The sequence below is a fragment of the Scleropages formosus genome, chromosome 2 (assembly GCF_900964775.1).
Source record: "Scleropages formosus chromosome 2, fSclFor1.1, whole genome shotgun sequence".
Taxonomy (NCBI): Eukaryota; Metazoa; Chordata; class Actinopteri; order Osteoglossiformes; family Osteoglossidae; genus Scleropages; species Scleropages formosus.
Window position 1 is genome coordinate 25394837 of NC_041807.1, and position 16624 is coordinate 25411460.

At 38.8% G+C, this 16624-nt stretch overlaps 1 protein-coding gene across 1 annotated transcript in view; it reads right to left on the reverse strand.

Moving 5' to 3' along the window:
* LOC108936890 (metabotropic glutamate receptor 2-like) overlaps window positions 1-16624 on the reverse strand; it is a 31242-nt gene that overhangs the window by 11177 nt on the left and 3441 nt on the right. The window contains exon 2 of the mRNA XM_018756531.2: window positions 6741-7404. Within this exon, the coding sequence (XP_018612047.1) occupies window positions 6741-7256 (516 nt within the window). The 5' untranslated portion in view covers window positions 7257-7404. The remainder of the gene's footprint in view (window positions 1-6740; window positions 7405-16624) is intronic.

Genomic DNA, 16624 nt, shown 5'->3' on the forward strand with positions numbered 1-16624 from the left:
AGAAGCTCAATTCATCAATTACATTTGCTATTTTTGTCACCACACTCTCTCAACTGACAATTTATCACACCTTCAGCACATTTCTCATCAGATACCTTCCTCCTTGTGATTTTTCACAACTGTCACTGTTAGTTTTTTCACTTTTCTTATTACCAGTCTTAGACAGCACACACACACACACACACACACTTTCGGAACCGCTTGTCCCATACGGGGTCATGGGGAACCGGAGCCTAACCCGGCAACTCAGGGCGTAAGGCTGGAGGGGGAGGGGACACACCCAGGACGGGACGCCAGTCCGTCGCAAGGCACCCCAAGCAGGACTCGAACCCCAGACCCACTAGAGAGCAGAATTGTGGTCCAACCCACTGCGCCACTGCACCCCCCCTCTCAGACAGCAACTGATCACTATTTTTTTTTACATTTACTATAATCAGAGCACTCATTTCAGCATGTACCCTCCATTTCAACTCTTCACTGATTCCTAAAATTAAAACAAATAAAATGTGCTGGGAAGCTCTAAATACTTAACAATAGTTTTTTCTAACTGTTGAAAACTGTGCTTTAATGAATATTTATACTCACATATGTGGAAACAAGTAGCTGATCATCACTGCTATATATTTTCATTTACATATTTACCTGACACCTGGCAACTTACAGTTCTAAGCTTTGTATACTAAGCTACTAACTGTTATTTACCCACTGATACAGCTGGGTAATCCGTATAGCAGCAATTCATGGTAACTTGCTCAACTGTACTATAACAGGAGGGGATTTGAGTGCTTCACATGCTGGCAATCACAAGTTATACTTTTAAAACTTAATTAGACTGAATGTCAGTGTAGTTACATTGTGTTCTGGAAAGGTACTTCTGCACAAAGAGTCCTACAGCAGGCACTACAACAAAAAACAAAGTATGGATACTGTACTTTGGATGAGTGTGGTTTAAGTTTGGCTCACCTCGAATCAGTGAGTTCAGGATTTGATCACTGTGATTTTTATTTCCACTGATTACATTTTATGAGCAGATCTTCTCAAAAAACATAAAATGACCGGAAACAATGTTTCATTAAGACTCTTATTAATGTTGCCCATACTGGGGGCCCAATGTTCCTTAAAACAGGTAGAGCTATTTCTTGAAGACCCAGATGGCATTTACTGCGAAAATTGGGAAGGCATGTGAAATATGGACCTCCTCAACCCAGGTCCATCAAAAAGACATGAATGTTATAAGAAGCTCTGAGTGAGGCAAGTTTAAACCTGTGGCTTACTCCACAACACAGAAATCAGTGTTTTATAGTTCTACATTCAAGAACATTATGTTACATCAAAAGAGTGCAAATCAAAATCTTAGTGTGTATATATCACATTACAGAGGGTTTGCAGTACAGATGCATTGTCATAGGAGCTTAGTAAGTGAAAGCAGGGAGCTCCATATTCAGTACAGTAAATAATAGCTCATTATTGCATTACCATTACATTCTAATAAGAAGGTGCTCTTTATTCTGATGTGCGATGAAATTCTGTTTATGAATAGGGTTGCATATTTGCTACCTGTGGTGCTTCATGGCATTCTCTTTCACAGAGTTCAACATCGCTTTCATTCCTTGTTTCATTTTTTGACAGCATGGGTTCCAGTTTGAAGAGCCAATGAAGGATGACATGTCTTCAATGAGAAAAGTTACTGTAGTCTGAAGATGGAACTGCACTGGTCACTTTGAAATTGTATTGACTAAGAACCCAGGGACAATAGAGTCTTATTCCTTGTATTTCCCTTTTTTCCAGTGTTTTTCTATATAGGCCGTCCTCAACTTACAACACGTACAATTTACAACATGCAAGACTTACGACAGTCATCCCATTTACCTTTTATTATTTATTATTTTTGAGTCTTGACATTTGCCCATAACATCTAGGGGCAACCACTTCATCTACTGTGCAGTAACATTGACTAGCAGCACTGCTGCAAGGCACCATTTTTCTTATTAAGCCAGACAGTGTGTCTATCAACAATTGCATTTTTTTGCAGAAATGTTTTCTCAACAGAACATTTTGTTTGTGTTTTCATTCATTCAACTACACTGCCTTGTTCATTACGCACACTGTAACCATATTTCACAGAGGTGACTACAGAGGTTAACTACTTACAGAGTTTGACTACATGACATTCTATATTTTATGATAACATTTAACAAACTACACATCAGTGTATTGGTTGGACTTTTTCTAGATAGCATGTTCACATCTGGTGAACTGATGAAATGTACTCAATGGCCATTTTAAATGAACAAGCATATACAGTACAATGTACAATGTGAGCAGTATGTGAATGACAAGCATCAGACTGATTGTGATAATAATGGAGGGTGGGTTGGGGAAAATGAAGAGTCTGGCTCCAAAGGCAACCCCCCCCCCCCAGAGGAGAGCTTGCTGCCTGAATTTACAGTAGGCAATAGCAGTTCTTGCTCTTGGACATGCTACAATTTCTTCCACATGAAAAGTCCATCTGCTTGTTCCAGCAGGGTCTCTCAGTGAGTTCCTATCGCTCACAGACGAAAGCAGTCCAGCAGGGAATCTCACTTCATGACACTCACTCATATCCTTACCTTTGAGTTCTCCATTTGACAAACACCAAGCAGGACTTGAACTAAAATGCTAAATGTGTCTGTGGTGTGAAGGCATTCTGTCTTCTTTTAGTAAATATACAAGAAGAGATTCACTGCTGAGGTCCCCACCCCACTTTACCACCATAATGCATACTGTGAAAGGCAGCAACATTTTGTGTATTTGTGCTTGTCCCTTCCATGGGTGTTGTACTTCAAAACAGAGACCTAATAAAAAGAATGTCAAAAATTATGCACCAGAATGAGAGAAGCGATTGTTAAGGAAGGACATTGCTATACTTCTCAGTGAATTTACTGTCTCTTAATACACACACACACACACACACACACACACACACACACACACACACACACACACACACACGCACACAGTCTGAAACCACTTGTCACGAGTGGGGTCGGTGTGAACCGAAGCCTAACCCGGCAACACAGGGCGTAAGGCTGGTGGTGGAGGTACCCCAAGCAGAGCTTGAACCCCAGACCGCCAGAGAGCAGGACCTCCTGTCTCTTGATAAAGAAACCCAAAAAAATTATTGTTGAAAAAAAGAAAAAACATTAAAGCATACATCCATTAGTACCGACATTCTTTCTTTTAATGAAGTAATTCCATTTTACGTATGTTATAGAGACATATCTGAATTGGGCACTCCAAGTCTATTCCTCTTTACAGCACATCTCTTTGAAGGCAACTATTTAGATAAAGCAGTATTGCTTGCACAAAGCAATTTTTTTTTAGGTATCTATATAGGGATTCCGGAAGAACACGACAACTGTTAGGTAAGTATGAGCTTTCTCAGGTCTAGTGTGATTTTTTTTTTTTCTCTAATCCAAATGCAATTTATAGCCCTCACCAAATGGTTTGTCATCACCACCTACTTCCACCATCTGTTAAAATGACGACAGAAGCTTTATAAGTGCCATTGTTTACCGCAATACTGAAAAATCAAACAATCCCTAAACCTTAATTCATTGAAATTAAGAAGGTAAGTGAAACCCTTTTGCATACTCTTGAAACGTGAATGAAAGAACTACAGGAGATTTCAGTGGCTAAATGCCAACATGAACAGAGGTTCTTTGCTGAGGGAGAAGCAGGGCATTGTGATGTTGTGAAAGAATTCACATAATGAAATGCCACAGCATGTTTCTGTACTGATCAAATACGTTCAAAGGGGGATAATGCATCACTGTCATAGAATCTTCCCATGCCAGAATACTTTTAGCTTTATTTTCTTTCATATATTGCAACATTATCACTGAAAACAAAAAATGATTCACCAGTTCCCCCCCCACCCTCCATTAAAACAATATTCACACTCACAACACAGTCCCAGATGGCTAATACCTTCCTGTGTGTCAGTACAAAACAGACCTTTTGCAAATAGCAAGAACACACTCTGCCATGTGTTAACCCCTTTCATTTTAGGCTCTGTGAAAAAATCATTTCTGCCAAAGGCTGCATATGAGGCCCATCAACAGTGAAGACACCAAACTGATTTCAATGTGTGGTCTAATTCCTGCCAAGGCCCTTGACAACCGGTTGCACCCCACAGATGGGAAAGCCACAGCTTGGGCCCTTTCAAGGGGCCGGCTGCGTCACCCGGCCTGGACTGGTCTTCTAACGCCTCTAAAAATCTAAACAGAGCAGGCTGCATCAACACTGACTCAGAGGAGCTGACTTGTGAGCTCTTCACTGAGGAGACAGTTGCTGAGCTGAGACAGTTGCGAGAGATGCCTGACGTGGACACAGCTGGGGAGCTCTTAGTCTTACTGCAGTCTGTCCTTGACTTAAGTGGCCCTAACACTCAGGCCCTTCAGCTCCATTCCTCCAGAGCACTTCCATTCAGATACTCAGACAGTCTGGGAAATCACACTATTAGGTTCTGCCTGCTCAAGCACTGGTTTCCGACCCTGATTATTGAGCATCCTTATCTATGCAGCGTTTTGTCGCAGCCCATCTCTTAATTAAACCGATCTGACTAAAGGCATTATGTGATTCATGTAAAGTTAAAATTAATGTTACCTGAGACCTTGCAATCACTTTTTCAGCTATGTTAAACCAAATGTATGTTCATGAAGGAACACCTGCAATAGTAAAAACGTAAATTAAAAATACGTTCACTTTCTTCAAGCAGGGTTTATTATTTCTATCAAACGGGTGCAATCAAGCAGTTAAGTACTTCATCCATTATCAGTCATTACTAATCTTAATTAGTAAATGATGGTTTATGGTAATTCATTCAGTTTTGCCTAAGATGGACCAAGTTTCAGTAAATCAATTAAAACATGAGAGACTATACGCAGAAGTGGCATATAGAACTGAAAATTAAATCACTATGAATGTCAGAACACACGACTGCTTACTTTAATCTGTAATGCTAAGCCATCTTGCATAATGTAGAATGTGTCAGGGAGTCACAGAAATCACAGAAGATCAAGTCCATCCAATAAAACATCTTATAAAATTCTATATACCTAAGTGCTGAAGGACTTTTTGGCTGTTAAACGTCGCAATTGATTGTCCTCCCCATGCCGTTTAACAAAATGTCAAAAAAGTATAGAGAAATATGTTTGTTTAAATCTGACACATGGGCAGTGTGGATTCTCCCAGGATCCGTACATATGGCACCACAAAACTTCATGATTACCTGAGACCCAACAAAGACAGATAAGATTCAGACTGTCAACACAACCACATTATTAAACAGATAATTCATACCACGTGAATGAATTATGTATGTAAAGGATACAGTAGCAGCTACTGGAATTGGATGTATGAACAATATCCTAATAGTTGCTGGAAATATGTTTTATGTATATGTACATTTTACGTACTCTACAAAAACTGAGAATCTGCTGCATTTATATTTGCTCTGGCAGCCTTCCTGTCACTGCTCAGCACCATCTGCCTTCAAAAGAAGTTGGATCTCAATCTGTATTTTCTCACGGGACTTTTCCTAGTGCAGACACACCTGTGGAGACTGCATGGATGATGGCTTGATGATGGGACAACCAAGTAATTAAAAAGAAACAGCTTTAATTGTTCGTCAATGTTTGCTTTCAAACACCTGCTTGGTACCAAACAGAATGCTGGAGGCACTTCCATCACGCCAGCTTGTTTCATTCCATCAGTTTGACAATTGCAGCATCTGTCTGGGAGATGGTATAAAAGTACACTGCACATACTGTAAATGATAAACAGAGCATAATGTATCTCATACTAATTATGTAACTCTTAATTAAGCATTTTTAATAAATAGTCATCTAAAATTTTCAAAATGTAACTTTTTTCTGCATATTCTGATTACACAACAAATGCACTGCAATAAATTGGTATCTGTGTTATATGGAGTTATATGCAGTAAATCAAATAAATTAGATTAATTCAGTTAATGGCTTTATAATAAATGACTTTTGTAGTAAGTTCCTAAAATTGTATGAAGCATTCTTAAGCAGTGAATGTTATGCAAGTGTGCGTATTTTTCCGATATTTAGCCCATTTGTGCACTTTTCAGTTCAATTAAGGATACAAAAATGCACCATTCTGAGAATATACCACTTGTCAATAGTGTGCTGTGACTAGAACAGGCAAAGACTGATTTTCTCTGAAAGTGAAATGCTGTACACAGATAAAAATTGATGGGCTATGTCATAGCAGCTATTACCTACTACATGCTGTAATGAATGGTAGCAATCAATCACACAGCATTCTGTAGTATCTTACTGAACTCTTTTATTCTATAGAATCAGGCTTGAAAACATCCCCACGTACACATAACACTTTGGTAATACTAGAAAGTCGCTGTATGGTTATTGCAGTGCTGTCACTAACACAATGCCTTGTCTTGAAGGATATTGCTTTCATTACCACTTCAGCCAGACTGACCATTGTCTCAATCAACCAAAAACAAACAAAAATTAATTTTCAAAAAAAATTTCCACAAGTTCATCCAGCCTATACACATTTAATGTCAGTTACTGCAGCTTTTTAATGTTACTTTGGCTCTTTTGAGGCATGAAGGTCTGGCTAACTTGTTTATTCAGAAGAGGCCCGTCAATAGTAAAAGGACAAAGAAGCAGGAAACATAGTAGATCACCAGTATAGTATTACAGTACCTGGATGGAGACATCACTGTATGAACCCCCGATGACGCCAGAGATGGCCACTGGGAAGTCGTCATGGATGGCATATGACCCGTCGGGGCAGATGTACTCGGTTTCATCCACCTTGGTGAGGGAGGCACGAACAAAGTCCAGGGACTGCTCCAGCGCATATGTGTCCTTGGAACATGTGTCCAGGATGTGTGCGCCCAGCTTGAGACCAGGCAAGGTGCGTTCATCTTGGTTGATCTCGTCCAGTGCCAGCAACATGGCCTCAAGCCGCTGGATGCCACGCTCCTCATTGATCTTGCCACAGTCCTCCATGCCCTCCCCCTTCTCATGCACTGGAAAAAGGCCCCCAATCACCAGGTCCCCATCAATGTTGATCTCCCGCTTGCCACCCATGGTGTAACTGGATGTGGGCAGGGCTTCAGGTACAAGGATGACCAAAGTAAGTAGGTAGTACATTGACCACCAAAGGCTCATCCCCATTCTAAATCTGAACCAAAACCTCAAAGATGTGCTGTCCATTGTGGAAATGAGGTCTACTGTCTTCTGTTTTACTTTGCTGTGCTTTGTTTTTGGTTTAGGTGTTACAGAATTGGTCTTAGATGTTCAATTTTCTCATCTTCAGCTGTTGTGACGTATGTTTCATGATTTCTTTCTTGATTCTCACAATCTGGAGACAAAACAGATGTCTTTGAATGAAGTTCAGTCCAACATTTAGTTGTTTAACAGGCAACAGAGCACACTGTTATGGCAACTTAGCTACGTTTTTTGTGAAAAATATCTCAGTTACTATGAAATTTTTGATATAACAGATAAATTCTGCCTTTTTATGTGTGATCTCATTTACATTTACTCATTCAGCTGATGCTTTTCCGCAAAGCAACTTATAATGTTAAGCTATTTACCCATTTACATAGCTGGGCAATTTTGAATAAGTACCTTGGTCAAGGGTACACAGCCAGAGGTGGGAATGAATCCTATAATCTTTAGATCTAAAGGCAATAGCACTAATCACAATGCTATCAGCTGTCCCAACTTTGCTCACCTACTCCAAGTTTTCTCTACATTTTATAGTGAATACAGACCCCAAATAAGTAAATGAAAACAGATAGCGACATGGCAAAACAATATAAAATATTACACTAGACATCTGAGATTAACCAAGTGGTTCTGGATGCTTTACATTTCTATACATACTATATTAGCTTTAGCGGTGAAACAATGTCTTCAAGACGCACTCTGCTTGACCCTTTTTACAGTTTTCTCCTGAAATCAGCTAAAGTTCATCCTCTATTTGTAATAGGCAAGATATTCATCCTGCATTTGTTAGCATATCATAGGGATTATAGGATATCAGGTCCCATAATTTGGTATTTTTTATACAAAATGGCCAAAAATAATTGAAGATTTCAGCACCAAAGTTTTTTTGAAGCGACAAAGATAAAAGCAGTTTTAAAGAGAAAATCCATAGTAGAGTAACACCTCTGTGTACCAGCAATTATTGATGAGGTTTTCATCAGGCCCCTTGCTATTCACTAATTATTCACCATTTTACACCATTCTCAAGTTTTCATACATACATACAGCAAAGACCTGCTTGATTTCCAGGTGGACAACTAATTTACTTCTAATATTCACATAAAATGTTACCAACACATTTATTGTCTAATTTTAGCACTAGCAGTCCCTTGCCACTATCAAGCAAAACCAGATCACTTACACAGCATGAAATGTAATTAATTGCATCACCAGGAGATAAAGGAAATGAATAATAATGCTTGCTTTTTATATAAACATTAAGTATAAATAACATTTTGCATGGAAATATAGTACATACTTCACAGCTATTTATTGTGCCAAGAAAGGGTGTTTACCTTTGTTTAATGTTAAAATAACATTTTTAAAATCTTTTAATCTATGCATTTCAGTAAGTTTTTTCACATCCTTATTGGTAGGGATGAGTGTCAACAACTAGATCACTAGATCAATCAGTGAATTTTTTAATACTTGAAAACTGTAATATTCATTTTCAGGGTGATCACAAACATTCAAGTTTGCTGACTTTTATGTGTTCTTAGATATAATTTTGTTTATGTTTTATGTTTTGAAAATGCTGTCATGCAACTTTCTATTTCTGACGCCATACTAAGCAACACCTTTTTATTATGAAAGATCAGTTTCTTCCTACTTACAAGGGATTAATTCAAAGGCCGAAGTCATCTTAGAAAATCATTTTCATTGTCATCAGTCATCACTGATGCATGGATTTAATGCTTGTCTGTTTTGTTTTCATTTTTCCTTTTTATTCTTTTGATTCTGTAATTGGTGACAACTTTTAATTCTTGTCTTGTTGGGCAATAATTTTATAAGAATATATATAAGAACATATACTGTGTAAGAAAACATTAAAGTCCAACTACAGAGCTCTATGGAGCAACAAAAATGAATTCTAACCCTACCCTTTAAGAACTTATGTGTCTTCAGTTCAGTTCTCTTCATTGTCTTCACTTCCTTTAAAAGCATTTAAAATGAAAAATAATGTGTCATGATGCCAACCTATCCAATATTTGAGATCTGGACTTTTTAATTTTTTTTTTTAAATTTGTGAGTCCTTGTACATGCTGACAGCTGGGTGAAAAGTCCTTTGTCTTGACATAGAAGTCAAAATACAGTACTTTGACATATTGTGTTGCATTATTCGAAGTGAATTCAGAATTTTTAACCTTTTGTAACCTGAGTCAACAGCCTGAAATGCCTTAGAAATTTAAGCATCTGGATATGTGTGCAGTTGTTGCTCTTGGAATTGTGCAGGTCAATAGTTAACACAAGAACAATTCTTCCATTATTAAAAGTGCAAAAAAGAAACTGATTATGTTGATTTCATTCCTGTAATTTCAAGAGTGAAATCAAAACAGACAAGAGAACAGATGACGAGGATAAGTGAACTGATTTCTAATGTCTGGTTGCACTGAAACCAGGCACATCTGTGGTAGTCTCAGGCTGTAACATAAATAAATGCCTCTCTGCTCATTATTCAAAAGAAATACCAAAGTTTACAAACTTTCTTAACTCTATAAGGATGCATGTCATTCATGAGGACATTTATATGTTTTGTGCTAATGCAGTTATTATTGTCCCTTTATTTGATTTAACTGAGAACTTAGGCAGATGAATCATTAGGTTTTTTATCCAATTAAGGGCAAAGGAAGCTTAAAAGTTAAGAAATTAAGGATCTAAAAATAAAACAGGTGCAAGTATGAATTTGTGTCTGATATTGTTAACGAAAAAGAAACATGCCTGCAACTATATTGTGTTTATGCTCACACACATTTTCAGAACCGCTTGTCCCATACGGGGTCACAGGGAACCGGAGCCTACCCGGTGACACAGGGCGTAAGGCCGGAGGGGGAAGGGGACACACCCAGGACAGGACGCCAGTCTGCCACAAGGCACCCCAAGTGGGACTCAAACCCCAGACCCACCAGAGAGCAGGACTGTGGCCCAACCCACTGCGCCACCGCACCCCCTATTGTTTATGCTCAATTTGATTAATATTTTATTTTAGAGAGGATACTTTATGAGTTGAATCTTCACACACTATGATGAGTATAAACATTTCACCAGCCCTTGTTATGTCAGAATAGCTATGCCAAAACTATTGGCTCTGCTCAGGCACCACTGACAGCTCCCAGTGGGTGTCCAATGACTTGAAAGTCTACAACTTTTAAACGTTGGTGAAATGAAATTATCTTCTGCTGCCATTTTTTTGACCAGATTGTCTCAGCATGAGGCTTCCATTTGTGGAACCAGGATGAGATCTGAGGGTTGGGCAGGGGTGAACAGGGTGAACAGGCCCTTTAGGACCGGCTAGGAGGCATGAACGCAGGACACAAATTGGGCCAAGGTGACATAAGTACACACTAACAATAATCTTCTGAAGAAGGCCTGATGGCTGTGTGTGAGTGCTGAAGAGGAATGTACCACATACAGTAAACAACACCTCTATGAATTGTACAGACTGCCACTCCAACGCTAAGCCATATCTACTATCCATTTCACTTCAAAATCATTTAAAAAAACTGCCAATCTCCTACATTCCCTTTACAGGTATCCACTTAAGGGCATTGTTCTTAAGCTCCATTCTCCAAATTGCATTGTTTTTAAGCTCCATTGTCTTAAGATGATGGACATGTTTCCATTATTTCTAAATTGTTTTTACAAGTCAAACAGTGCAGCAGCATACCACACCAGCACACTGTCATGTGCAATCAGTTTAATGCCACGCTAGATTAAACAGCTGGATGCATGACTTTTGATATGGATGAAAGCAGTCTGCTAAAAGTAAATGATAAACTTTACTTCTTATATCTGTTTTTACTGGCCTTTTGCAAAATTTGGTGGCATTGTGTCTGGTTGACCTTGACAGATAATATATAATGAAAGCTTGCATATTACATTTAGCTGACACTTTTCTCCAAAGCAATTTCAAACTATTTGCCCAGTTGTACAGCTAGGTAATGTCACTGGAGCAACTATGTTACTCAGGAGTACTACAGCTGGAGGTGGGAATCCAACCTACAATCTTTGTGTCAAAGGGTAGCAGCTCTAACCACTACACTACCAGCCATCCCATGGTGATCAATTCCTATTAAACAGCATGTGATGCATGCAGATTTAGTCTCACTGAACTATGAGACCATCAAACGAATCAGAAGTTACTGAAATCACAGTTAATAAAGCAAAAAATATCTGTGCAGTAATAAGACATTGTGTTGTCCCAACCTCCAACACAACATTTGTTTTAATACAGGCATAAAAACTTCACACAGTCATAAGGTCGGAAAGAATCTCATAAAGTCTACTGACTATATATGCCAAGCCATAGACCTCAGATCTATTTGTGAAAATGACTATTTTCTGCTTGTGCCCACCCTTTTTGGTGTAATTCATCCATATACAACTTGCAGTCACAGAAAGGGTTATGAACAAATGTTCAGAAAACAAAAGGAGCCTTGTGTTACAAGAAATATTGTTGATTAAGAAATTATTTTAAACAGTTAAACAGAGTGGCACAGTGGTGCTGGTGACTCACAGTGCCTGAACTTCATGATTGAACGTAGATTTGAATCTGATTTAGTCCATATGGAGTTTGCTTGTTCTCTCTATGTTCAGAATCTGTCCCTTACCATAAAAATTTTATAAGTGATCACTGTAAGTCAAAATTGACTCAACAAAACTTGCTCTAGCATTTAATAAGAAACATATTAATGCAGGTAGTGTAGTTCAGACATAATTTCAAATCTGGCTCTATCTGTGTGGAGCATGCATTTTCTCTCTGTATTTGAATGGGTTTCCTCTAGGTGTTTCTTCCACAGCCCAGAGGCATGCATTTCAGGTTAGCTTCTGAATCTAATTCACCGCTAGTGTGTGACTGTGTAAGAGCAGGTGCATGTGTGTGACCACCTTGGAATGGACTGGTTTCCTGTCCTCAGCGTTCTCTGATTAGCTTCAGTGCCTTGTGCTTCCAGGATAGGCTCTGGACCCCTGTAGCCCTGATTTGGAAAATTAGTTAATAATGACTAAATCAGTGAATTATTTTAATTCCTGAAGAAAAGAAATGGTGTGAAAATGTAGTCGCTTGTTCAGGCTGTGCTCTCCACATGCTTGGATGTACAAACATCAGCATTTAAGGATAATGGTCTTCACTGCATAACTGATGTTCTTCAGTGAGATGTGTCCCACAGCGGTTGATGACTCTTTGAGTCATGCGGTCAAAGCTTCTATTATGCACAAATCAAAATGATACACAACATAAAATTAAAAATGTCACAACTCATGGTATTTTTAGCTGTTGGAGAGGTTCCAGAATCAGGGTTAATTTACTCATGTATTAACACATATGAAAATAATTTGGTACAAGCACAGGTTATTGATGATTATCTTCAGGATCATTTATAGGAATACAAATAAAATATAAATGTTATGATTCATGCAGCATTTAATTATCCAGATTAGTGTATGAAATGAAAAATGGCAATGCTCAAGATTCACTAAATAAATCAGTTTCCCATCTAGATCTGTAAAATATATAGACTTGCAATGGAAGTAACTGGTGTTCCTCTAGTTAGCGCTTTACAGTTTTATACCTCATTCTTAAATCTTGATTCAAGAAAGCTATTATCTGATGAATAGCTGTTTTTTTAAAATACCAGTGTTACTAATCTACGCACAGAAAGAGAAGAATGCTGTCTAAAAAAAGATTTTTTGTGGAGTGGAGGCAGCTTCAACAGGGTCTTTTCAAAAGCCTGAGGTCTCAAAAAAGTCTTCTAAACTCCCTTTTCATACGTCAGCTACTACCCCTCTTCTTATTTGGACCCCTTAGGACGTGGAGGTTTGCATCCTTTTCCCAGACCCTAAATTTAAAGCACGTGCATGCACGCACTGTTTGAAACAGCCAGTCCTAACCAGGGTTGTGGCAAGCTGGAGCCCAACTCAGGGCACAGGGCTGGAAGGGGAGTAGATACCGAGGACAGAATGCCAGTCTGCTGGCAGGCACCCGCCAAACCAGCTGCACCACCACATCCCCCATTTCTTTTGCTATACAAATTTAAAACCTTGCACCATTTCTTAGTCTGTTGTCATCTTATATCGAAGGGAAATCTGTGAAATAATTGTTTGAGTGTCTATCAATTGTTAAGACAAACAGAGCAACAACGAGGATATTCTATGTGTATCCTAACCACCACCATGCCCACCAGAAATTTAAAGCATTACCACATCATTCCTGCTGTGTATTTAAGAGGTCCTTTCTGAGCATTTGTACAGCCTTTCAACTCCCCAAATAAGAGCACCCTTTCCCAGATGCAGCAGTGAGAATGACACACCAGAAATCTAAGTTTTGATTTCCTCTGATGAAAGGGCCAACATCTCAACATTGTCCATGAAAGCCCTTCCCTACCCACTTGAGGGACAGTCCTGATGACAGCAATCACTCCATCCCCAGTAACTGAATGTACTCACAACTCCAGTCCTTAATGGAATATTTATTCTGTCCTTCTGTGTTTTTGAGTTCATTAGCATCAGGAGTCGGACAGGTGGTAGTGTGATAGACGTCCCGTCAGGCCAGGAGAGGTGGCGGCCGGCGGCATGTCTTTGTCACGTCGAGCTTCTGTTGTGTTTACATTATTCATTGGGCAATCAGCTGTGACAGAACTGAAACTGGCTGCTGGGACTCCCGGGCTCTCACCTCCTGTGCTGGCTGAACCAAGTATACATGCACATAAACACACACATACACGTACACAAACAGACATACTCTAGAATGTTCCATGTTCTTCCCTACACACATGGAAATACACTCACTTATTACACATAATCACATATCTGGTGAGATACGGATATAGTACACCAGCAGAAAATACAAACAAGATGGTGTAGCATATGCAAACGTTTGTACTTAGAGATGTAAAATGTGATGAGTACATGCCATATGTTTGATGGCTAGAGAGAAATGTAATGTGACATCTAGGTGGGTTTCAGCAAAGGTGCATTTTTTTAAAAAAATACATCTATTATGTTTCCTAATTAATTAAATTAAAATCTGATATGTGTAAAGGTAAAATACGCTCAAGCTAAACTTATTCATTCAATTTGCTCCTAGCTATTTACAAGATCTGATCAACCGCTACACATCAATCAGACCACTTCGCTCATCTACTTCTGCCAGCTTGGTGGTCCCGCACACGAGAGGTAAAGCATGGAGGTTCTCAGTTCTGGCTCCGTTGTGGTGGAATAACCTCCCCCTCTCACTCAGAACTGCTGAAACTCTGTCCACATTTAAGAAGGGTCTTCTAAACTCACCTCTTCCGGACTCACTTTGCCCATGATCTCTCAAGCTCATGTAAGGTGTAAATGTTCACGCACCATAACTTTATAATCATGCCCAGATAAGCCTTTACACAGCTGCTACTCCTGTATTGTATGTAAATGTCTGTGTACCTTTAATTAAAAAAAAATTGTAGGAAAGTTATCAGGAATCGTCTATTCTGAGTTTTAAGCACTAACTCGTGCGATGAACATCAGTACATATAGTGGAAAGAAACAAAGTTTACTTAAGGATGACACACCTGCAGCTATGTCTCTCTCCTAATTTAATGCACAAATTGTATTTCTCTGAGATGTACGTCGCTTTGAAAAAAAAGTCTGCTAAATGAATAAATGTAAATGTAATTTTTATGGAAAAGAATTAAAAAACCTCCATAGTTATAAAGAGAAACTAGTCCAGATGTATACAGTAACTTCCTAAAAAAAGAAAAGTGATACAATACACAATCTGGTTTTTCTATGAGTTATCTAAACATAAAGTCTGTTTTATTTTTACATTTTTACAGTACTGTAAGTTGGAAAAATTCTTGAGAGTGTAGCCGAAAATCTCCAGTAATGTAATGTAGGCACATTAACCTAATGCTAGGTCATAAAAGTAACTAAATTTACTACAGACTAACTGATTTATAAACAGATCTCTGAAATAACTTACACACACTGTCTGAAGCTGCTTGTGGCAAACTGGAGCCTAACCCAGCAACACAGGGTGTAAGGCTGGAGGGGGAGGGGACACACCCAGGATGGGACGCCAGTTCGTTGCAAGGCACCCCAATCAGGATTCAAATCCCAGACCTACCAGACAGCAGGCACAGGCCAAACCTGCTATGCCACCACAACCACCTGTGAGAACTTACAGTACTATTTTTTTGCTAAGTCCACAGTACAGCCAGATATTTAGCCTAAGCCCTTTATCATCGTAATGTTAAATATAGGACCTTTGAACCTCTTGAACATCAGAATACAGTAATCCTGATTAGGTGTAACTTACTGTATCATGTTGTTCTTATGCTGAGGCAGAACCTTGGTAATGTACATCAGCTTAACTGTCACTACTGAATAAGGTCTTGCTCCAAGTGTTTCAGCTTCTATTCAGCACCTCCCTACAGGGTTTGACGACAGGGACAGTGCTCCAGGTGATACTGTCATCCTGTCAGGTGAACTCCACTCTGCATTGCACCGGAGTCAGGGATCAGACGGCAATGTTGATAATGCAGTACTCTACAAGCTTGGCTGGTGGTAATGACTCTTCAGTGTTCACAGACATGTTGTAAAGCTCCATTCCACTAAATGTACGATTCCACAAGGGGGCTGAGACTTAGTGCCTTCTTGTGGATTACTGAACCCCCACAAATGCCTTCTATACTGAAGCAGTGCAGATGAAAAAGAATGTTTTTTGCAATTTCTGCACTAAAAAAACCTCTCTAGACCAAGCCGGAGCTTAGATGTTTTAGTATAGATTGCAAAAAAAGATGGATAATTAAAACATTTTAAGTTGATATACTGTATGTATTTCAATATAAAACAGACTACAAATGAAAAACATTCCAGAAATGCAATATCATTTTGTCATCTATGTCATAAAATTAATTGTCTTCCATTTTAAATACAGCATAGATGAAATATTTCCTTTCTAAAAGAACGTGTGGGAAAAGATATGTGTCAGAGAAGCACTGTGAATGACTTTCCAAACAAAGCATTCATGAAATTGAGATACTGTTAGCTGGCTGCTGTGTGTTTTGCCATTTTTTCCATTTATGCAATGATTTGCTTCTTGGCATGTTGATTGTTAAATTGTCTAGGATATTTTTTGCCGATAGGATGTAAAATCCCTCCCCACACCTCCACCCAACACCACTCTGTAATAGATTCTACATAATTAACTTGACTGCATGTTTTCCATTTTTAATATTTAATGAAATTATAATTTGTTTTCTTTGTTGCTGATTAGTTTTTGTCTCTGCTATGGAGGTAAAGTACCTTTCATGGAGTACCAAAGTACAGCTGCA